This window comes from Loxodonta africana, chromosome 18 (genome assembly GCF_030014295.1).
Source record: "Loxodonta africana isolate mLoxAfr1 chromosome 18, mLoxAfr1.hap2, whole genome shotgun sequence".
NCBI classification, from domain to species: domain Eukaryota; kingdom Metazoa; phylum Chordata; class Mammalia; order Proboscidea; family Elephantidae; genus Loxodonta; species Loxodonta africana.
This window is the reverse complement of record NC_087359.1, coordinates 35,001,018-35,025,636: the sequence shown is the minus strand read 5'-3', so window position 1 is coordinate 35,025,636 and position 24,619 is coordinate 35,001,018. Positions and strand designations below refer to the sequence as shown.

At 40.4% G+C, this 24,619-nt stretch overlaps 2 protein-coding genes across 7 annotated transcripts; both read right to left on the bottom strand.

Annotated features, from left to right (window-relative positions):
• Positions 1–441: 441 nt before the first annotated feature.
• On the bottom strand, positions 442–10,777 carry LOC135228088 (keratin-associated protein 4-11-like). Of its 6 annotated transcripts, XM_064271100.1 has the most exons (5): positions 10,590–10,777; positions 8,261–8,283; positions 7,785–7,789; positions 817–917; positions 442–771 (listed from the first exon to the last, which is right to left on the bottom strand). In XM_064271100.1, exons 1-5 carry the CDS (start codon positions 10,775–10,777, stop codon positions 471–473), a joined length of 618 nt encoding a protein of 205 aa, XP_064127170.1. In that variant the 3' UTR covers positions 442–470. The 6 variants fall into 6 exon arrangements, with proteins under 6 accessions (XP_064127170.1, XP_064127168.1, XP_064127167.1 ...); XM_064271098.1 differs by lacking the exons at positions 7,785–7,789; positions 8,261–8,283 and having other exon boundaries at positions 442–846; positions 10,506–10,777; XM_064271097.1 differs by lacking the exons at positions 7,785–7,789; positions 8,261–8,283 and having other exon boundaries at positions 442–931; positions 10,525–10,777.
• Positions 10,778–22,454: 11,677 nt separating this feature from the next.
• On the bottom strand, positions 22,455–23,578 carry LOC100671674 (keratin-associated protein 4-7-like). Its single transcript, XM_003414727.3, has one exon. The coding sequence runs from the start codon at positions 23,013–23,015 to the stop codon at positions 22,518–22,520; it is 498 nt and encodes a 165-aa protein (XP_003414775.3). The 5' UTR covers positions 23,016–23,578; the 3' UTR covers positions 22,455–22,517.
• Positions 23,579–24,619: the final 1,041 nt, after the last annotated feature.

The window sequence follows — 24,619 nt, the reverse complement described above, 5'->3', positions numbered from 1 at the left end:
AGGGCACAATCACAATGGATTTTCTACACAGGAAAGCAGTGATTTATTTTGGCATAGAGAGGTGACATATTTGGGGAGCAGGAATTATAGAGGAGAAACTTCATTGGACAGTTAAGAGAAAGACTATAAAAATCTGTGATGGAGAAGTACCGAAATTAATCTTCAGCTTCTTGAGCTTGATGGCTTGTTGCCCAAAACTCAAAAAGGAGAATTTGTGAGTTGAGTAGTTGGTATATCACAAGCAAATTCACCCTTGAATGTAAGGGAAAGGTCCACAAGGAGAAGGATTTGGACTGAGATTCGAATATGCTCACAGAGTCAATGGCCTGCGGTTGGCTCATTAAAATCATGAAACACAAGTCATTGAGCAACATCAACCCCAATCCATGTGTCCTAAAGGTCAGCACAAGAAGAGGATCTAAGTCTGTGGGAAGAAAGGTGGAGGAAGAGATGGGTCCAGGGCAGGGGGCTCAGCAGCAACGGTAGGCACAGCAGGTGGGATGGGGACAAGTGGAGATGACACAGGTTGGGCGATAGCAAGTGGTGTGGCAGGAGACTTGGCCACAGACTGGGCGGAAGCAGCAGCAGGGGCGGCAACAGCTGGAGCCACAAGAGTTAGAATCACAGCAGGAGGGGCGGCAGCAGCTGGAAATGCAGCAGCTGGGGTGACAGCAACTGGGCTGGTAGCACACAGACTGGGAGCACTGGGGCCTGCAGCAGCTGGACACAGAGCAGCTAGGCTTGCAGCAGCTGGACACACAGCAGCTGGGCCTGCAGCAGCTGGACACAGAGTAGCTAGGTCTGCAGCAGCTGGACACACAGCAGCTGGGGCGGCAGCAGGTAGTCCTGCAGCAGGTGGTCTGGCAGTAGCTGGGGTGGCAGCAACTGGACACACAGCAGCTGGGGCGGCAGCAGGTCTCCTGGCAGAGGTCTTGGCCACAGCTCTGGTCAGAGCAGACGGAGCCACAACAAGAGTTAACCATTGTGTCAGAGGGTGGAGGTTCTGATATTAGCAAGAAAGTGAGTTTGGTGAATATGAAAGTCTTCTCACTGCATGTCCTCTTTTATACCCTGCTGAGAGGCTGCTGTGACCATGTCTAGGACCATTTCCTAGTTTATTTTCCTATAGAAATGTTAGTCATTAAGTTATGTCATTGTGCTTTTCTGGTTAAATATTTTAAGATGAAGAAAAATAAGACTTCCTTTTCCTGGTGTCTTAATATTTTTCTATCTGGTCTTTCTCATAGAACTATCTCTTCCATTTCTTTGTCTACTATGTCTTCTCAGGAGCATCCGTCACACAGATCCCATCAGCAGTTTGTTCTTGTGATCTGTGCATCACACAATGATGCCATTTGGGGAACTGGTCTCATGATGCCAAGATCTCTTGATGTCAAAAGAGAGGTAGAATTATGGTAGGGAAACAGAAGGAAAAAAGTTCATCTTTGTGGGTCACTTGTGTGCAATGAGGAAGACGGATGCTCTTTCTGAATCATGGATGCTCATTTAGAGAGTGAAATCTCAACATAAGTGCTAGGAAGGACTTCGTTGACTCAGTTTGAAACTGCTACCAGTGACTCGTTGGTTTTAAATACTAAAAGGCGTTTGGAGCCACCTTGAAGGGACTTTCACTGGCTCAATATGGGACAACTTGAGCACCAAAATAAACAATGGCGGTAGTGGATTTTAACCCATTAAACAAAATTAGAATCCATGAGTCTATACTGAGACCCATTACATAAGTAAACAGAAAGACAAAAAAAGTTATCCATGGCAGCTGAATGTCAACTAATAAGTATAGAAGGGATGATGGACTTACAAAATCCCTACTTAAAACTATCACAGTAGAACTCGATTCAAGTAAATATCAGCAATGGAATTTATAACTATTAGGTGAAAATTTGTTGGGAAACAGGATATTTTCACACTTTTGAAGTATTTCTCCATGGATTATTTATTAATTTCAAAGGGAAAAATGCCGAATTTACTATGGAAAAACCTGAAGAAACATCCTTAGTCAAAGACTTGAAGCTTTAATGTCATTAATAATAGGACAAACTGACACATGTGCTTCCTGAAATCACGCACTGACATCACTTATGTGTATTCCTCCCCAAATGCATAACCTGAGTCTAATCATGAGGAAACATCAGACAGACAGACATTCCACATAACAACTGGCCTGTTTTCTTCAAAAAGGTCAGTGCCAACAAAGACAAAGACGCTAAGGAAGTGTTTCAGATTGAAAAATTTCTCTATATGACATTATTGGGACGATCGGCAATATTTGGGTAAGGAATGTATGCTGTTGTTAGTTGATGTCTAGTCACCTCTGACTCATGGCAACCTTATGTATAACAGAACCAAACATTGCCCGGTCCTGCTCCATCTTTATGATTGTTGGTTTATCTGAGTCCATTGTTATGGCTATTGTGTCATCCTTTCTCACTAGAGGCTTTCCTCATTTTCACTGACCCTTATTTGACCAAATGTGATGTTCTTTTCTGGTGATTGGTCTTTCTTGATTACGTGTCCAAAGCAAGTGAGTCAGTGTCTCACTATCCTTGCTTCTGAGGTGCATTCTGGTTGTATCTCTTCTGAGACTGGTTTATTCATTTTTCTGGCAGTCCACAGTATTTTCAATATTCTTCATCAACATCATCACATTTCGAATGCAGGAATGTATGTTAGATAATAGAATTACATCACTATTTAATTTAATTTATATCTGTACTGCGGTTAAGAAAAAAAAAATTTTTCAGGGTTAGTGTATTAAGAGTGAGTAGTTTGGGCCTTTTTGGGAAAATGCTAAAGTATACAATAAATTTTATATTATAGGTGTTTCCACTAGAAGAACTCTTTTTTACATACCTAACTAATGCATGAAATCTTTCATCTGCTCTTGGGTCCCTGAAAATAAAGGGATGAAAGACTTCTGGCAACATGGCTGATTGAGCTGGCATGGGCATATGCACTTCCTGGTGCAAGCAAATAGAAATATTTGAGAAAATATTTTTAAATATATTAATTTTGTAGCTGAACTTGAAAAAAAGAAAAACCCTCATTTTCCAGGAACAAAGAAGGGACTAAAACTATAAACAATAGCTGGTATCCTCTGGCCTATGAAGGTTTGGCACCTAGTTATAGGCTCTCAGAGTTGGAAGCTTATGGTTTAAAACCCAGGCAGGTGTAAGAAATGGAACCTCAAACCATCACAAGGCAGGGACCAGGAAACGAAACCCCTATTATAAACCCACTGGAAGAAATCTATATTTGTGCCCGTTCCAGAGAAAGGTGACCCAACAGAATGTGGAAATTATCAAACAATATCATTAATATCACGCACAAGTAAAGTTTTGCTGAAGATCATTCAAAAGCAGTTGCAGTGTACATCGACAGGGAACTTCCAGAAATTCAAGCCAGATTTAGAAGAGGATGTGGAATGAGGGATATCATTGCTAATGTCAGATGGATCTTAACTAAAAGCACAGAATACCAGAAAGATGTTTACCTGTGTTTTATTGACTATGCAAAGGCATTTAACTGTGTGAATCATAACAAATCATGGATAACATTGGGAAGAATGAGAATTGCAGAACGTTTAATTGTGCTTACGCAGAACCTATACATAGTCCAAGAGGCAGTAGTTTGAAAGGAACAAGGGTATACTACATGGTTTAAAATTGAAAAAGGTATGTGCTAGTGTTGTATCCTTTCACTATACTTATTCAATCTGTATGCTGAGCAAATAGTCCAAGAAGCTGGATTATATGAAGAAGAATGAGGCATCCAGATTAGAGGAAAACTCCTTAACTTCTTGCAATATGCAAATGACACAACCTTGCTTGATGAAAGTGAAGAGGACTTGAAGCACTTACAGATGAAGATCAAAGACTACAGCCTTCAGTATAGATTACACCTCAACATAAAGAAAACAAAAATCCTCACAACTGGACCAATAAGCAACATCATGATAAATAGAGAAAAGATTGAAGTTGCCAAGGGCTTCATTTTACTTGGATCCACAATAAATGCCCATGGAAGCAGCAGTCAAGAAAATACACAATGTATTGCATTGGGAAAATCGGCTGCAAGAAATCTCTTTAAAGTGTTAAAAAGCAAGGATGTCACTTTGAGGACTGACCCAAGCCGTGGTATTTTCAGTCATTCCAAATACATACAAAACCTGGACAATGAATAAGAAAAACCAAAGAAGAATTGATGCATTCGAATTATGGTGTTGGCAAAGAATATTGAATATATCACTGACTGCCAGAAGAAAGAACACATCTGTCTTGGAAGAAGTACAGCCAGAATGCTCCTTAGAAGCAAGGATTGTGAGACTTTGTCTCACGTATTTTTTACTTTGGACATATTATCAGGAGGGACCAGTCCCTGGAGAAGAACATCACGCTTGGTAGAGGGTCAGCTAAAGAGAGAAAGACCTTCAGTGGGATGGACTGACACACCAGCTGCAACAACGGACTCAAACATAGCAACAATTGTGAGTATGGCGCAGGACCCAGCAGTGTTTCATTTTGTTGTACTTAGGGTCTCTATGGGTGGGAACTGACTTTAGGACACCTAACAACAGCTACATATAAAGTTTGGATTCTTAAAATGGTGCCTTATGAGTGAGATGGGCATAAGATAACCTCAGCCTGCCAACATGGGATTCTACATGGCAACCAAGTCTCCTGTGAACATTTCAACTACAACAAAGTCATCAAGCCTCTTATTTTATACATATGCGTAGTAAAGGAATCTCAAGGTGAGAAACTGTTACAGGATAGTGAGCATCCTTAGAATAATCAGAAACAAAGGCAAAGTTCATAACACACAGAAAAACTGAAAAATTTAAAATAAAAAAGCATTCATCATAAGTGAAAAAAACCTCTAAGAAACCACACACAGACTACATGGGACTTCCACTGGCGAAAATCCCTGCATAAGATAAACTCACAGGCAAATATTACAAAGTATACAAGAAGATGATCCACAATGAGTGACATACTAAACCCAAACCAAACCCAGTGCCGTCGAGTTGATTTCAACTCATAGTGACATACGAGATGGAAGAAAAATATAACTCCCAGTAATTCAGATAATTAAAAATTCTGAAGGAGGCTATATATAAATTTATTCTAAAAATTTTGAAAATGTAAGAAAAAAAATCCTAATTAAGGAATTGAATGTTTTAGAAAAAAAGCTGATTTAGAAAAGAACCACATAGCTTTTAACCTTTATTATGGTCTTCATTTCTTTTATCTCATTGTGCTTCTATCATTTTATTCCTTTTGAAGAAGTCCCCTTTGTTTTTTTCTCTTAGTGCATTCTACTGTGACAAATTGCCTTATTTTGTATGTCTGATAATAAGTTTATTTCACTGTCCTTTTTGTTTCCCTGGACATATAATTCTAAATTGGCAGTATTTTCTTTCATCGTTTTAAAAGATGTCTTTTCATTGTCTTGCTTCTATTATTTTAGTTAGGTATCAGACTTACTGTTCTTTTGGGGAAAGTATGGGTCTTTTTGTCTTGGTGCTTTTATCATGATTTTGTCTTTATCTTTGGTTATCAACGATTATCTATGATGTAATTAGATGTTATTTTTCCTTGCATTTACTTTGCCTTGGGCTCAAAGAGCTTCTTGAAATTGTAACTTGGTATCTTAGGTTTGGCACATTCTGTACCAATATCTCTTCATGTATTGCTTCAATCCCCTTCTCCCTTCTCTCGGGGACTCCAATTTACATGTATGTTAGACCTTTTCACCATGCTGTTATGTGTCTTACTCTCTTGTCTATATTTTCTACCTCTTTCCTCTCTTCACTTCAATTTGCTACTTCCAATTTTCTCTCCCTCTTTTCTCATTTGTATAATCTGTTGTTAAACCCATCTACTGAATTCTTAATTTCAGTTTTCATGATTATCAGCTATAGGATTTTCACTTGGCTTTTTTTTTTTTTTTTACAGATTCCAGTTCTCTGATGAAATTTGCTATTTTTCGTCTATTATTTCAAACATACTAATCGAAGTTATTCTAAAGTTGGTGTTAACACCTACATATGGGCCATCTTTGCATTTATTTCTATTGTATTTTCTTCTGTTTTTAGTAATTTAACCTTCTTTTCTGACATGCCTGGTAGTTTTTTACTGAATGTTAAACATTTATAGAAAAATGTAGAAGCTGTAGATGATATTATCTTCCATCTGAGAGAATTTACTTTTCTTCTGAGATGACGGGCTTTCAAATCCTGGCTACATAGGTCAATTCCCAATCCTTTCTAATGACTGTTTTCTGAATTTTATCCACCTTTCATAGTTAGCCTCAGTGAGAGATTTGTTCTGATAGCAGCTACTCTTTCAGCTGAAAGTGGAATTCTGTCCCTTAATTTTTCAAATAGCTATTTTTCCTTCACTTGGCTTTTTGAACTCCACTTTCTGTTAGTTGTTTTCTTGCTTCTATGGTTATTCCTTTTAGACTACTGTGGTGGCTGTTACTCTTCTCTCAACTATCTTATAAATGCCAGAGCATCTAATAACTCAGGTCATAGGTGTATTCTCTTTAGACTCTTACTCCCCATAGCCCAGGAAACCACATATATTCCCATGACATTAAAAAGAATTTTATACACTGAGACTAACAAAAGACACAAATAATTCTCATTTACAATCCTAAGCTCTTCGAGAGTTCTTTGTCTTGAATGGAATGGAGGAATAATTCCTCTACACAATATAAAACTATTCTCTCATTGTTATTATTTGTGTATTAGAATTTATAAAAGTTAAGGACATGTAAGATTTAATACTACCATATTACCACCAACTCTTAGAGTGTATGTTTTGTACAGATCTTTCTAAATGTTTCTCCCACTTTTACTAGCATGAATTCATCAGAATTTTTTTTAACCTTTTTGTCCTAGGATAGAGTTCATAAGAATCTGAGGGCATTCTGGATTGGCCTAAGAACTAAACTAATCCAGTAATTGGTTCCTTGTTAGCTCCATATTTTTCACAGAATATGTTGACAAAGTTCCTCAAGACCATGTTGGCAAATACACATCTAGAAAAGTCACTGAAATAAGACAATACTAAATTTTGAGTATTTTCCATTTTCTTCTATCCTCCCAGCTTCTCAGGAAGGTTGATTTTCCCAGAAGGTGATTATTTTGTTGGCAGATGGAGGTGAAATTGAAGACGCTAAGTGTGTGATAAATGGAGTTACATGAGTGAGGATGGGTAAACCTTAAGGAGGATCCTCTGGTTTTCCAAGAATTGGATAAAAAAGACAAGGACAAAACAAAGCAGATGGTGGAAGAATGGAGAAAGAAAGAGAGAGGGAAGGAGAATGGTGAAATGAAGCAGCTAAGAGAGAAGTAAAACTGTAGGGAAAGATACTTTTTAGAAAACATTTAAGAAAGTTTTGTTGTGGGATGTAACCCTTCTCCTCCACACCCCTATGGAGCGTAAGTAAAAAATATTATTCTCCAATGCTTTTAGAGACATCTATGTATTGCTGGGGTGGTTTATGTATTGCTGTTATTTCTAGGGGATTTTGTTTGTTTTTACTTGTTTTTGATGGTTTTTTTTTTTTTTTAATGTCACTACCTGTTGAGATTTTCTGAAAGATGACAGCAGGAATTGGAAAGCCTAATGAAATTGTGTTTTGAATATAATTTCCCAGAAACTGAGGAGAATCATAGCAAAGAAACAAACATGAGGAGATTATATTTCTAAGCCAGGAAAGTGGAACTTTATCCAGAAACAGCAGCAATAAGATACAGAAACTTAGCTATAAAAGGAAATACAGGAGGGTGCCATCAGACTTTCAGATCTGAGGGTGGGAAGTCAGGTTCTGCAGGTAACGTCTGTATTTGGGGCAGGATGGCCTGGCGCCCAGAAATCAAAACATAGGATGTAGAATTTGGGTGATTCTATTAATTTCTTGCCATAAATGCCACCTAATGTCATACTTTGAGTCAACAAATGACAGTGCTTGACCTGAGACTAGGATGTGGGATGGTGAGAATGGCCTCTCCCATGTTGAGGTACACAGGGTTTGCTTCTGTGAGGAAGGAGATAAAGTAGGTTGGGTTCAGGGAAGGGGCCTTGGCAGCAAGACTATGTGCAAAGGTAGGGTTGGGGAAGGTGGAGATGATACAGGTTGGGCGACAGCAGCTGGTGTGGCAAGATACTAGGCCACAAATGGTGGAGGCAACAGCAGGGACAGCAGCAGCTGGAGCCACAGCAGCTAGAACCACAACAGGAGGGGTGGCAGCAGCTGGAGATGCAGCGGTGGGCCTGCAGCAACTGAAGTCACAGCAGCTCAGATGGCAACAGCTAGAAATGCAGCAGTTGGGGAGACAGCAGCTGGGCTGGCATTAGCTGGGATGGCAGCAAGTCTCCTGGCAGAGTTATAGAGGAGACACAGGAAGCTGGATGACTTCATGCCAGGTCATATTAAGTGGGCTCAAAAGTATTCTTTGCATGTGTCATAGAAGTGCATGCAAACCCTGCAGTTAGAGTTTAATGGAGTATGAATTGATGAATGTCATTAATGTGTCTATTGTGGCAGGCTTCACATTCACCAGCAAAAGACCACACACACACACTCACTCTAACAGTGCATGGGAAATGCTTTACTCACATAGAGAAGAAACAAGATCAGCTTCACTAATGGGGACAGGTCTCCCATGGCCAATAGGCTCACCTCACATATGGCCAGTGCAGGGCAGATGTTCAATGTTCACCCCTCTTGTACAAGAGCCCCCATTCCCTCTGTGCTGACCAGGTGTGATGGTGGCTGTGCATGTGCAAGAGACAGAGAAAGTTACTGTGTGCCCAGAACAGGAGGAACCAAACCAAACCCACTGCCGTCCGGTTGATTCCAACTCATAGTGACACCTCGGGACAGAGTAGAACTACCCCATAGGGTTCCCAAGGCTATAAATCTTTACAGAAGCAGACTGCCACATCTTTCTCCTGCAGAGAGGCTGGTGGGTTTGAACTGCAGGAGTTTTGATCAACAGCAAAGTCCTTTAACCACTGTACCACCAGGGCTGAGCAGAAGAAACCTTCTCTGATAAGGAGAAAGAACTGAGAGAGAAAAGGTAACCCAATTACCAGGCTCCTTATCAGAGAATATTCTGGGCCTTAAGCCTTTACTTAGGCAGCCTGGATGGGAGCATAGAGGCAGACCATTCCCCCAACATTGTCAATCCAGCCCCTCAAAAATAGCACCCAGCTTGCATCTCTGGCTTAACTTACTCTTCTTACCATAAGTGACATGTGTCATCCATCATACTCTTTGGTTTCCCATGGCGTCTGTGACTTCAACCTGAAATCCCTGACTCCTGTCTTCTCATAGGTTCCATCGTAATTAGGCCCACTGCATGAATTTAGCGTGATATACATCCCTCCTTAAAATAACTGTAATGTTGCTTGGCACTTTTATGATAATTTCCTTCATAATATAATACTCATCTGTCATCTGATCCTCTCCTTCACTATGTCTTACATATTTGTGATCTGTACATATTCCCTTGAATTTTCAGACTTGACACATTTTATTTCTGTGAATCAATCCTTATATGTTACTCTTATTCAATACTCTGGAAACCCTGGTGGTGTAGTGGTTAAGTGCTACGGCTGCAAACCAAAGGTTCGGAAGTTCAAATCCACCAGGCGCTCCTTGGAAACTCTATGGGCCAGTTCTACTCTGTTCTATAGGGTCGCTATGAGTTGGAATTGACTTGACAGCACTGGGTTTGGATTTTTGGTTTTATTCAATACTCTACTCTTGCTTACCAATATTACCAACATACTGCACCTGACATATGCCTTCCTGTTAAATCCAAGATCTCATTGTGAGTTACCTAATGGATGTAAACTGGGTCTCATTCATCTCATGTGCTCCCCAGAGCCCAATAGTGCAAGGACCCTGCCAGGTGATCTATAAATCATTACAGTAGCAATGAAGGTCTTGTTTTCTCTCAATAGACTTGCCAGCAAGTAAGGTGGGCAATCTGGTTTTGGGAAAAGTTAATTATTTGGCTCTGGTTTATATTCATAGAATTGGTTTTCTTTGTTCATGTGATAGAAACCCAAACTTAACTCCAAATAAGCAATCAACACTAAAAAGTAATTAAGGACCACAAACATTTCTGATACCAAGATAGTAAATATTTATTGGGACATAGTTACCATATTACACACAATTTATTGTGAAGGTCAAGCCATGCACAGCAGTCATAGATTAGCAAGGTTTCCAACTGAGTAGTGTAGACATTTGGCATCTGAATGAATGAATGGTAGGTAGTTTACATTGCTGCTTTTTAAATAGTTGCTTGGTAGCATGACCAAGGGGATGAATAAACATAGTGACAGTTTAGAACAAGGCCAAGTGCTGTGAAGAAAGGAAATATGAATAAGACTGATAAATTGGCATGCCGGTGGTTGACTCAGGGCTGGTGGTCATTGAATGAAATTTAACAACAAGAGGACCCACAGCAGTTTAGGCGACAGCAGGTGGTACGGTAGCAGGTAGTCTGGCAGCAGGTTGGACGACAGCAGCTGAACATAAGGCACCTGGGGCGGCAGCAGCTGGACACACAGCAGCTGGGCCTGCAGCAGCTGGACACACTGCAGCTGGGGCGGCAGCAGGTGGTCCTGTAGCAGGTGGTCTGGCAGCAGCTGGGGAGGCAGCAGATCTCCTGGCAGAGATCTTGGCCACAGCCCTGGTCAGAGCAGACGGAGCCACAACAGGAGTTGACCATGGTGTCAGAGGGTGGAGGTTCTGGGTTTGTTTCTGAGAATCTGGGTGTCTAAGGTTTGGAAGTCTCCTTGCCCCATGTCCCCTTTTATACCCTGCTGAGGCACTTCTGCGGTTATGAAAATATTATTTCCTTGGTTTTTTTTTATATGACTACCAATGCACTTAGTAAATTATATTTTTCTAGTAAGAAGTCCGGATATATAGAAATTAGTTATTTCCCTTTTCTCAAATTCCCTGGTGTTTCCACATGAATCACCATATGTGTTTCTCCCTTTGGTTTCAATAACATACGACTTTAACTCCTGGGTGTCACATGACATGAACAGGTCACTCTCACTTGTCTGTTTCTTGCCTTGATATGAATTTGGGAGAACTTCTGATGGGCAAAGATGCCTAGTGGAGAAATGCCTTTTCAAACAGACGGAATGCTGGTAAGAAAAAAAGGCGGTAGACTCTTTTTTATAAGTGCGAGAACTGAGGAAAATTATGGTTCACCGTGTGTATTTCTTTTTGTTTTTGTTTTTCTGTGTACGTATTCTAGGAGCCCTGGTAGTACAGTGGTTAAGTACTTGGCTGCTAACTGAAAGATATGTGGTTCAAACCCACCAGCCACTGCATGGGAGAAAGATGTGGCAGTCTGCTTCCATAAAGATTACTGCCTTGGAAACCCTACAGGACAGTTCTGTTCTGTCCTATAGGGTCGCTATGAGTCAGAATTGACTTGACAGCAATGGGAGTGTGCCTGTGTGTGTGTGCGCGTGCACGGGTATATATTCTGGGTGGTCAGGGGGCTATTGAAATTTCTAGGACATTCTCATCACCCTGATGTACCTTGAAACATTTAGTAGTGACTTACCAAACCCAAAACAAAATCCATTGCCATTGAGTCAATTCTGATTCATAGTGACCCGATAAATAGTGACTTAGTTTTTTTTTTAATTCCGAAGAGTCATCTGAGATTGATTTGTGTCTTCAAAAATGTTCTTTAAGCTGGGGCAGAGTATTTAGGACAATAGTTTTTGGTCTGTCTTCTGACATATCAAAATATATCATGGTTTATACTTTATGGAAGTTTTATTAAAATCTTTTTCATACATTCTGAGCTAAAAAGTCCAGCCGTTTTTTTTTAATAATTTTTATTGTGCTTTAAGTGAAAGTTTACAAATCAAGTCAGTCTCTCACATATAAACTTATATACACCTTACTACATACTCCCACTTACTCTCCCCCTTCCAGTCTCTCCTTTCATGACCATTTTGCCAGTTTCTAACCCCCTCTACCCTCCCATCTCCCTTCTAGACAGGAGATGCCAACATAGTCTCAAGTGTCCACCTGATACAAGTAGCTCACTCCTCATCAGCATCTCTCTCCAACCCATTGTCCAGTCCAATCCATGTCTGATGAGTTGTCTTCGGGAACGGTTCCTGTCCTGGGCCAACAGAAATTTTGGGAACCAGGACCACTGGGATTCTTCTAGTCTCAGTCAGACCATTAAGTCTGGTCTTTTTATGAGAATTTGCGGTCTGCATCCCACTGTTCTCCTCCTCCCTCAGGGGTTCTCTGTTGTGCTCCCTGTCAGGGCAGTCATTGGTTGTGGCCGGGCACCATCTAGTTCTTCTGATCTCAGGGTGATGTAAACCTCTAATTCATGTGGCCCTTTCTGTCTGTTGGGCTCATAATTACCTTATGTCCTTGGTGTTCTTCATTCTCCCTTGATCCAGGTGCGTTGAGACTCATTGATTCATCTTAGATGGCTGCTTGTTAGCATTTAAGACCCCAGATGCCACACTTCAAAGTCTAGCTGTTTTTGTAGTATCATGTATTAAATAATATAAAAGACATTTTTTTAAATTTTATTGTGTTTAGTGAAAGTTTGCAATGCAAATTATTTTCTTATTCAAAAATTTATACACAAATTGTTTTGTGACATCGGTTGCAATCTGTACAACGTGTCAGCACTCTCCCCCTTTCCCTGTACACCCCAGGTTTCCCATGTCCATTCGTTCAGTTTTCCTGTCCCTTCCTGCCTTCTCGTCTTTGCTTTGGGGCAGGTATTGTGTATTTGGTCCCGTATACTTGATTGAACAAAGAAACACCTTCCTCATGTGTGTTATTTGTTTGTTTTATGGGCCTGTCTAATCTTTGGCTGAAAGGTGGACTTTGGCTTCACTTCTGAGTTAGCAGAGTGTCCAGGGGCTGTAGTCTTGGGAGTTCCTCCAGTTTCTGTTAGACCAGTAAGTTTGGTCTTTCTTTGTGAATTTGAATTTTATTCTACATTTTCCCCCCTTCTCTGTCTGGGACCCTCTATTGTGATCCCTGTCAGGGCGGTAGATGGTGGTAGCCTGGCTCAGACTGGCAGAGGCTGTGGTTCATGTGGTCCATTAGTCCTTTGGACTAGTATTTTCCTTGTGTCTGTTTTTCTTCATTCTCCTTTGCTCCAGATGGGATGGGGGCAATAGATGTATCTTAAATGGTTGCTCACAAGCTTTTAAGACCCCAGACACTACTCACCAAAGAAAGATGTAGGACATTTTCTTTATAGATTATGCCAGTTGACCTAGATGTCCCCTGAGACCATGGTCTGCAGCCCTCAGACCCAGTAACTCCATTCGTCAGGGTATTTGGATGTGTCTAGAAAGCTTCTATGATTTTGCTTGGTCAAGTTGTGCTGACTTCCTCTGTACTGTGTGTTGTCTTTCCCTTCACCAAAGTTAGCACTTGTCTACTATCTAATTAGTAATTTTCCCTCCCTTATAACCATAAAAAAAAAAAAAATTTTTTTTTTCTGTGTGTAAACCTTTTTTTGGGTTTTTATGATAGTGGTCTCAAACAGTATTTGTCCTTCTGCGATTGTGCTAGTGATTTCACTCAGTTTAACGCCCTGCAGATTCATGCACTTTGTGAGATGCTTCTCAGATTCATCATTGTTCTTTTTTGTTGCATAGTATTGCATTGTGTGCGGGTGCCATAGTTTGTTTATCCATTTAGCTGTTGATGGGCACTTAGGTTGTTTTCATCTTTTTGCTATTGTGAATAATGCTTCAGTGAACATGGGTGTGCATATGTCTATTTGTGTGATGGCTCTTATTTCTTTAGGATATATTCCTAGGAGTGGGACTGGTGGATCATATGGTATTTCTATTTATAGCTTTTTAGGTGGTGCCATATAGATTTTCATAGTAGTTGTACCATTTTACACTCCCACTAGCAGTGCCTAAGAGTTCCAATTTACCCACAACCTCTTCAACATTTGTTATTTTCTGTTTTTTTTGTTAATGCCAGTAATGTCAGGATGAGATGGTATCTCATGGTACCTTCGATTTGCATTTCCCTAACAGCTAATGATCACAAACATTTCCACACGGTCTGTTAGCTGCCTGAGTGTCTTCTTTGGTGAAGTGTCTGTTCATATCCTTTGCCCATTTTGTAATTGGATTATATGTTCTTTTTGTTGCTGAGGTGTTGAAGTATTCTATGGATTTTAGAGATTAGACCCTTGCCGGATATGCTGTAGCCAATATAAGTTCTCTTTTTACTCTTTTGGTGAAGTCTTTGATGAATGTAAGTACTTAATTTTTAGGAGCTCCCAGTTATCTAGTTTATCTTCTGATGCTAGTGCATTGATAGTTATGGTTTGTATTCTATTTATGCTATGTGTTAGGGCCCCTACCATTGCCCCTATTTTATCTTCCATTATCTTTATTGTTTTAGGTTTTTATTTAAGTCTTTGATCCATTTTGATTTGGTTTTTGTGTATGGTGTGAAGTATGGATCCTGTTTCATATTTTTACAGATGAATATCCAGTTTTGCCAGCACTATTTGTCAAAAAGACTGTTTTTCCCTTTGGTCCTTTGTCAAAGATCAGCTGACCATAGGTAGATGGATTTATATCTGGGTTCTCAATTCTGTTCCATTGGTCTATGTGTATGTCATTGTACCAGTACCAGGTTTTGTTTTGTTGTTTTTTTTAATTTTTATTGTACTTTAAGTGAAAGTTTACAAATGAAGTCAGTCTCTCATACACAAAATTTATATAACCTTGTTATATACTCCTAGTTGATCTCCCCCTAATGGACAGCACACTTCTTCTCTCCACCCTGTATTTCCGTGTCCATTTAGCCAGGCTCTGTCCCCCTCTGCCTTCTCATCTCCCCTCTAAGCAGGAGCTGCCCACATAGTCTCATGTGTCTACTTGATCCAAGAAGCTCAGTCCTCACCAATATCATTTTCTATCTTATAGTCCAATCCAATCCCCATCTGAAGAGTTGGCTTTGGGAATGGTTCCTGTCTTGGGCTAACAGAAGGTCTGGGAGCCATAACCTCCAGGGTCCTTCTAGTCTCAGTCAGACCATTAAGTCTGGTCTTTTTATGAGAATTTGAGGTCTGCATCCCACTGCTCTGCTGCTCCTGCAGGGATTCTCTATTGTGTTCCCTGTCACGGCAGTCTTTGGCTGTAGCCAGGCACCATCTAGTTCTTCTGGCCTCAGGCTGATGTAGTCTCTGATTTATGGGGCTCTTTCTGTCTCTTGGGCTCATAATTACCTTGTGTATTCAGTGTTCTTCATTTTCCTTTGCTTCAGGTGGGTTGAGACCAACTGATGCATCTTAGATGGCTGCTTGCTAGCATAGGCTGTTTTGACTACCATGACTGTATAGTAGGTTCTGAGAACAGGTAGTGCGGTGGTTGAGATTGTGTGTCAACTTGGCTGGGCCATAATTCTCAATGTTTTGTTGGTCATATAATGTTGTGATCACTTCCTTGTTGAGATTTGTTATGTGATCACCCCCATAATGGAATCTGCTGTAAGTAGCCAGTCAGTTGAAAGGGAGTTTCCTTGGGCATGTGGCCTGAATCAAATATATGCAGACTTTCTGGCAAAGCTCTGGGCTTTTTGCTTGTGCTGGATCCTGCAGCTGGCTTCTGTTCACCTGACCTCTGGTTCTTGGGACTTGAGATAGCAGCTTACCTGCAGTCTTAGTTGCCAATCTTGGGATTCATCAATCTTCGTAGTCTGTGAGCAAGAGTCCTGCTCTCCAACCTGCAGATCTTGGGTTCGCAAGCTCCTGCAGCTTCGTGAATCAGAAAAAGCCTCTATCCTGTTGCACGGACTTGGGATGTTCCAACCTCTACAACTGCATGAGCCATTTCCTTGATATAAATCTATCTATCTATCTATATATTTATACACTTTACTGGTTTTGCTTCTCAAGAGAACCCAGCCTAAGACAGGTAGTGTGACGCCTCTTGCTTCGTTCTTTTTCTTCAGTAAGGTTTTGCTTATCTGGGGCCTGTTTCCTTTACATATGAATTTGGTGATTAGTTTTTCTACCTCATTAAAGAACGCTGTTGGTATTTGGATCAGGATTGCTTTATATCTGTAGATCGCTTTTGTTAGAACTGACATTTTCACAATGTTGAGCCTTCCTATCCATAAGCACAGTATGTTTTTCCATTTATGTGGGTCTCGTTTGGTTTTTTGCAAAAGTGTTTTGTAGTTTTCTTTGTATAGGTCTTTTATGTCCCTGGTTAGATTATTCCTAAGTATTTTATCTTTTTAGGGGCTATTATAAATGGTATTGTTTTCCTGATTTTCTTTTCGAAGTCCTCTTTTTGGTATATAGGAATTCAACTGATTTTTGTATGTTGATCTTGTATCTGCTAGGCTGCTGAATCTTTCTATTAGTTCTAGTGATTTTCTTGTGGAAATCTTTGGGGTTCTCTATGTATAGAATCATATCATCTATGAATAGGGATAGTTTTACTTCTTCCTTTCCAATTTAGGTATGCTTTATTTCTTTTTCTTGCCTTATTGCTCTATCTAGGACTTGAGCACAATGTTAATTAGAAGTGGTGATAAAGGACATCCTTGTCTTGTTCCCATTTTCAGGGAGAATGCTTTCAACCCCTCTCTTTTAAGAATGATGTTGGCTGTCTGTTTTGTATAGATGCCCTTTATTATGTTGAGGAATTTCCTTTCTATTCCTATTTTATTGAGAGTTTTTATTAGAAATGAGTGTTGGCCTTTATCAAATGACTTTTCTGCATTGATTGAGATGATCATGTGATTCTTTTATTCTATTTATGTGGTGGATTATGTTGGTTAATTTTTAATGCTGAACCATCCTTGCATACCTGGTATGAATCCCACTAGGTCATGGTGTATTATTTTTCTAATATAGGCTGAATTCTATCGGCTAGAATTTTGCTGAGAATTTTTGCATCTATATTCATGAGAGATATTGGTCTGTAATTTTCTTTTTTTATGGTGTCTTTGCCTGGCTTTGGTATCAGGGTTATGCTGGCTTCATAGAATGGATTAGGGATTATTCCTTCCTTTTTTATGCTCTGAAATACTTTGTGTAGTACTGGTGTGAGCTGTTCTCTGAATGTTTGGTAGAATTCTCCAGTGAGGCCATCCAGCCCAGGGTAAAAGACATGTTATTTATCTTACATGCACTTACACAGAAATTGCATCCATGAAGAGTTTTATAATCAAAGCTTCATATGATTATGGTCCTAAATAAGGAGGTTTCTTTATTGTCATAGGCATTCAGGAAAAATAAAACTCTTCAGGGAAAGAACAAATTACCTTCATGCCATTCTCTCTGCAGCCAAATTTATTAGTTTTTCTTTTATGGCTTCTGGACTTTGTGTCCTACTTTGAAACACCTTTCTAGTTGCTAATTTATGTAAAAATTCTCCCATAATTTCTCCTGGTAAATCCAAGATTTTGTGTTTATATTTTTAAGTATTTGATTCCTTTGGAATTTATTGAAACATAAGGTGTGAGGTTTAAATATGTCTTTTAAGCAGATAGGACCAGTTAGCCCAACACAACTTATTAAGCAATACTTCTTTTCCCTACTGATTTGGGTCTACTTCTGGACTTGCTTTTCTAATTCATTAATAATTTTTCATGCACTAGTACCTCAGTGTTTACCTGTGTTTTACTGACTATGCAAAGGCATTCAACTGCGTGGATCATAACAAACTATGGATAACATTACGAAGAATGGGAATTCCAGAACACTTAATTGTGCTCATGAGGAACCTTTACATAGATCAAGAGGCAGTTATTTGGACAGAACAAGGGGATACTGATTGGTTTAAAGGCAGGAAAGGTGTGCGTCAAGGTTGTATTCTTTCACCATACCTATTCAATCTGTATGCTGAGCAAATAATCTGAGAAGCTGGACTATCTGAAGAAGAACGGGGCATCAGGATTGGAGGAAGACTCGTTACCAACCTTGTTATGCAGATGACACAATCTTGCTTGCTGAAAGTGAAGAGGGCTTGAAGCACTTACTAATGAAGATCAAAGACCACAGCCTTCAGTATGTATTGCACCTCAACATAAAGAAAACAGAAATCCTCACAACTGGGCCAATGAGCAACGTCATGATAAATGGAGAAAAGATTGAAGTTGTCAAGGATTTCATTTTACTTGGATCCACAATCAATAGCCATGGAAGCAGCAGTCAGGAAATCAAAAGACACATTGCATTGGGTAAATCTGCTGCAAAGGACCTCTTCAAAGTGTTGAAGAGCAAAGATGTCACCTTGAAGACTAAGACGCTCCTGACCCAAACCATGGTATTTTCAATTGCATAATTTGCACGTGAAAGCTGAACAATGAATAAGGAAGACTGAAGAAGAATTGATGCCTTTGAATTGTGGTGTTGGCAAAGAATATTGAATATACCATGGACTGCCAAAAGAACGAACAGATCTGTCTTGGAAGAAGTACAACCAGAATGCTCCTTAGAGACTGTGTCTTACATACCTTGGACATGTTGTCAGGAGGGATCAGTCTCTGGAGAAGGACATCATGCTTGGCAAAGTACAGGGTCAGTGGAAAAGAGGAAGACCCTCAACGAGGTGGACTGACACAGTGGCTGCAACAATGAGCTCAGGCATAACAACGATTGTAAGGATGGCTCAGGACCGGGCAGTGTTTCTTTCTGTTGTGCATAGGGTTGCTATGAGTCGGAACCGACTCCATGGCACCTAACAGCAGTAACAACAGCACCTCAGTTGTCAGTGTATAGTACTAACTTACTTTTAATGATTATCAAATCCTAGTCTACCTCACTAGATGATGGCAATGTACTGGTGAACTCAAATATCTGTGTGACACAACAGTAAATGTATACTACGTTCCGTGCCATGAGAATGTAAATTGTGCTTTACGGACTCGTGCGCGGAATTGAAAAGAAAGCAGTAGCCCAGTCTGCAGTGACAGACCAGTTTCCCCAGGCTATTGCACTTTCTATAAAATTCTTACATGTTTGGTACAGCTGAAGGAACTGGAGAAATCACCTGTTGAATCATCAGGTGTTCAAGGTTAACCTCCAGGAACGGTCTGCCTTACATACTGGTCAGATAGCACTGGTAAAGTGAGTCAATGGGAGTTAAGCTCTTGCTTCAACTCTCTCTTTAATCAATACAGTCATCCCATGTTACCCTCCTTGAATTCCCTATTGCTTGTTATTTACTATATAGGAGGGCTTGGGTAATTCCAAAGGCTCGTATTTAGCATGTCCAAATAGACCTGATTGAAAAGCAGACTTAGTTAATGTTCCATTCACATAAAGTTCATCCCAACTATGCATTTGGATAAAGTTGATGTGACCACAGAATAATCACTCTAGTCATGCTTTTCCATTTGCAGCTTTATCTCTACCTTGGTTTTGTCTACCATGATCCCTACATTATCACTTTTGGACTTTCCAGAACACCATAATTCTCCCCAATAGGAATTACTACTGTTCATTGAATTTCTGTATATAGCAATCCTGTTTTGCATGCCACCCACTGATCATTTCACCAAATCACTGCATAAGCCTTCAGGCTTAGGGGTAGCTGCTCCTTGCTGTTACGAGCTCTAGGTAGTGAGCTATCCCTTGTTGCTTTCCCCCCACCCTGTCCACAACTTTGTAAATAGTTTTTTCTTATTATCCATACTCAGTGTCCCATTTTGTTCTTGCCATGGCCCAGTTCTTGCTGTAAAAACAGGAAATTATAAGCCTTATATTCTTTAATACTGATAAAGACAATATAAGCTCATATTCTTTGATTTGGCCCTAGCCAATAAAACATAATACTAAAACTAGAACTTGCATCCTATAATTAGTAGCTGTTAAAGAGGAACAGATGGAAGGATAAAAGATTTGTTTGTTCTGGTGTATGAAAAGACAGGGCCCTACCCTGTACAATGATTTAGAATAAGTTGAAAAGGACTAAGCTGAAAAAGTCTGCAAGACATCTCTATGATATACTAAGGATGTAACACACAAACTATGCTGGATTGATACCCACTTTTTGTCAATTTCTACCCATTTTGCCTCTTGACATTTTAAAACTTTTTTTAATTAAAAAAAAAAACAGTCAAATCTTAGTTACACTTGTTAAGATATTCAGAAATATAACAGCACTAACAAGGAACCCTGTTGGCATAATGTTTAAGTACTTGGCTGCTAACCAAAAGGTCCATGGTTTGAACCCACCTGGCAAAAAGATCTGGCTATCTGCTCTCATAAAGACATCAATCAGCCTAGGAAACACTGTGGGTTGGTTCTACTCTGTCCTATGGGGCCGCTATAAGTAGAAATCGACTCAATGGCATACAACAACAATGTATAAAACACTCATGTATGAAATTTTAAAATTTAAGTTGTTTTTAATAAACTTTAGATCATAAACCAAAACTTATAAACCCTTATAGTGGTATCAATATGATGTATCTTATATATTGTGACACAATTTTCCCAGCTAAGGAGGATCATTTCTACCTGAGTTTTGGTAAAAACTGGAGTCTCAAAGAAATGGCCTGCCACGTTCTCTTTTGCAAGACCAAACAAGATGATGAAAGCCCAAAATTGAAGAGTAAAGCCATCAAGAAAATGGAGACACCTTGTGTGATGGTTAAGGTTGTGCGTCAACTTGGCTGAGCCATGATTCTCAATGGTTTGGCAGTTGTAAAATGTTGTGATCACTTCCATGATGAGACTTGATCACCTCCATGATGGAATCTGCTGTGAGTAGCCAATCAGTTGAAAGGGAGTCTCCTTGGGCCTGTGGCCTGCATCAAACATAAGTAGATATTCTAGCAAGGCTCGTTGGCTCATGTTCGCTCTGGATCCTGCATCTGGCTCCTGTTCACGTGGCCTCCAGTTCTTAGGTCTTGAACTAGCAGCTTACTTGTGGTCTTGCCTGCCAATCTTGGGATTCACTGACCTCCCCAGCTTGTGAACAAGAGCCTTGCTCTCTGACCTGCCAATCTTAGGTTTGCCAGCCCCTGTGGCTACGTGAATCAGGAGAAGTCTCTATCCTGACCCACAGACTTGGGACATTCCAGTCTCTACAACTGCATGAGCCATTACCTTGATGTAAATCTCTCTCTGTATATATTTATACACTTTACTGATTTTTCTTCTCTAGCGAACCCAGCCTAAGACATCTTGATAATATGAGAGGCTAAAATTATTAAGAAATTTCAGTCTATAAATGCTAACAGTTTAAAGAGTTATGAGTAAAAATTTTAAATATTTTATGGAAAAGTTGCCATGGACTTCATAAATTTCCAGAAATCTGGATTTAGAAAGTAAACTTTGTATTCTGGAAGAGTTTTATGTTTAGAAAGATAGGAAAGAATGGAGGAAAGAGGAGCTTGAGGGAGGCAGGCAGACAGGCTTGAGGTAGGTAGACACACAAGATTTACATACCCAATGATAGAACACACTGAAAGTAGAAATAAAGTCAGGTGAAATTGAGATTTCTTCATGTTCAACTCACTGGAGGTTTTAAGGGACATTATCACAAAACTTAATTTTGAATTATAGAGGACCCAAAACCAAAACCAAACCCTCTGCTGTCTAGTAGATTCTGACTCATAGGAACCCTACGAGACAGAGTAGAGCTGCCCCATACGGTTTCCAAGGAGTTCCTGGTGAATTCAAATGGCCAACATTTGGGTAGCAGCTATCGCTCTTAACCACTATGCCACCAGAGCTTCCTATAGAGAATTGTGAAATAATTATCCAAACTTTCCTAAATGTCCTGTCAAAGAGAATAATATGCTAAGATAATATTCTAATCCAGGTTAATATTTCAAGAACAATAAAAATGACATTTATTGAGAGCTTGCATAGAGTGCCAGGACTTGTGCTAAGTATATTGCAACGATTATGTCTTTTAACTTTGAAGAAGATGTGTACTATCCCCGTTTCACAGAGAAAGAAAACTGAGGCTTGGAGAGGTTAAATAACTTTCCTCATGTCATTCAACAAATGCCTAGTGGAGTCTCAATTCCAACACACTTAAGAAGAATCAAGAGCCCATGCTCTCCTGCATTTGGAGAGCGATGGCCTTTGGTGTGAAGTGACAGGTATACACACATACACACACACACACCCCAAATCATTACAAATCAGGGCTTTCAATTTCACAGGATATAGATGTTTATTAAGAACACATGGAAACAATATGAGCTTGTCTCAATCAGTGTAGACTTAGAATGGAAAATTTGCTGGTCTAAAAATAGGTGCATTTGGGCCTTGGTTAAAATTATTCAGTAAATGTTTTACCTCTGCCATTTTCTAGAAGAACTGGATGCAGACCCTAAATGCCAAATCAAAAGAAGAGGAGTTGGTAGTTAAGAGTCCATTCCCAGTCACTGGCTGGCTCCCACAAGTTTTATACAACTTGTGAGGATATCCATGGTGTGATTACAGGTAGAGACTAGCAGCAAGAGGAGGCACAGCAGGTGGGGCTGGGACAGGTAGAGATGACACAGGTTGGGCGATAGCAAGTGGTATGGCAGGAGACTTGGCCACAGACAGGGCGGAAGCAGCAGCAGGGGCGGCAGCAGCTGGAGCCACAGGAGCTAGAACCACAGCAGGAGGGGGGGCAGCAGCTGGGGTGGCAGTAGGTGGGCTGGCAGCACTGTGGCCTGCAGCAGCTGGACACAGAGCATCTGGGGTGGCAGCAGCTGGAGCCACAGGAGCTAGAACCACAGCAGGAGGGGTGGGAGAAGCTGGAGATGCAGCAGCTGGGGTGGCAGCAGGGGACCTGGCAGCTCTGTGGCCTGCAGCAGCTGGACACACAGCAGCTAGGGCAGCAGCAGGTGGTCCTGCAGCAGGTTGTCTGGCAGCAGCTGGGGTGGCAGCAGGTCTCCTGGCAGGGGTCTTGGCCACAGCCCTGGTCAGAGCAGACAGAGCCACAACAGGAGTTGACCATGGTTTTAGAGGGTGGAGTTTCTGGGTGTTTCCAGGAGAATGAGGTTCTTGAGTTTGAAAGTCTCCCTGTGCCACAACCTTTATATACTGCCCCCAAAGGGTCTGTGTCAACATGTTTTCCTTGTTTTTGTTTACTGATAGTTAAGTAATTACCAGACTACTTAATGGCTTAAACTCATTGAAAACAAAATTTCCTTTCCCAAATGTGTTCATTCTATCCTGTCTTAGCTTCCTTCTGATTCACATCTTGCTGGCGTCTTCATCCACAGAGGGCTTTCATGTGATATTCTGCCTTTGGAATTACTTATCTCACCCTCCCCACCTGTATCTTCTACCAGGATGGAATCTGGACAGTCATACTTCTTGTTATACATTTCTTCCAATGAGTCTCCATAGTGTGGCATCTGGCACAAGACAAGAGGAAAGATCCTGTGCGGTGGGTCATTTCTGAGCAATGAGGAAGGGGACATCTCTATGTGTGCATGACCCAGGTGACATTTACATGTCTGGAATGAGTTTTCCTGGATGCTTCAAACTTTGGATTATGTTCTGTATCAAACTCTGGCGGGCAATTTATCTGTCCAATTCATGTGACTACAATGTCACATACTTTCTTAAATTGTTACTTTTCTATTTTTTGCTTGTGTCTTGTCTCTACGGCTGGTTCCTTAGACTCCAGAAGACATAGCCTTGTTTTTATCCCTTGTCTCATTTTTAATCAAAAATATTTCTTCTATGATACCAAAAAAAAAAAAAATACGTTGAATAACTAGAATGTGCCTCTCTTCAGAATTTATTTCCAGAGCTGGGAAATCTACAGCATATTTTTTTGTTTTGTTTTGTTTTCCCTCAGTTTGAAGTGTCAGTGGATTTTAGTAAATTCAAATTTAATGTTCTAGTAAAAAGACCAGACTTAATGGTCTAACTGAGACGGGAGGGACCCCAGAGGTCATGGCCCCTGGACTCTCTGTTAACCCAAAACTAAAACCGTTCTCCAAGCCAACTGTTCAGACAAAGATTAGACGGTACTAAAAAAAAAAATTAAAAAACTAAACCCGTTGCCGTTGAGTCGATCCCAACTCATAGCGACCCTATAGGACAGAGTAGAACTGCCCTGTAGGGTTTCCAAGGAGCGCCTGGTGGATTCAAACTGCCAACCTTTTGGTTAGCAGCCGTAGCTCTTAACCACTACACCATCAGGGTTTCCTAGACTGGACTGTAAGACATAAAATGATACTGCTGAGGAGTGTGCTTCTTAGCTCAAGTAGGCACATGAGACTATGTGGGCAGCTCCTGTCTGGAGGCGAGATGAGAAGGCAGAGGGGTACAGGAGCTGGTTGAATGGACATGGGAAGTACAGGGTGGAGAGAAGGAGTATGCTGTCACATTGTAGGGAGAGCAACTAGGGTCACATAACAATGTGCGTATAAGTTTTTGTGTGGTAAGCTGGCTTGAATTGTAAACTTTCACTTAAAATGAAATAAAAAGTCAAATATATTGAATTGATATTTTTACATTTCCTCTATTTAGTGGTAGTTCAACTTTAGCATGCGTCAGAACCATCTGGAGGGCTGGCCCCACTCCCAGAGTTCCAGAGTGCTGGGT

Bases quoted from the DNA above. Each gene is read 5' to 3' on its own strand.
- LOC100671674 (XM_003414727.3), bottom strand. From the start codon at position 23,015: ATGGTCAACTCCTGTTGTGGCTCTGTCTGCTCTGACCAGGGCTGTGGC.
- LOC135228088 (XM_064271097.1), bottom strand. From the start codon at position 10,777: ATGGTCAACTCCTGTTGTGGCTCCGTCTGCTCTGACCAGGGCTGTGGC. The intron at 932-10,524 runs GTCGCCTAAACT...GCTGTGGCCAAG, and splicing joins CTGCTACCGTACCACCTGCT to ACCTCTGCCAGGAGACCTGC.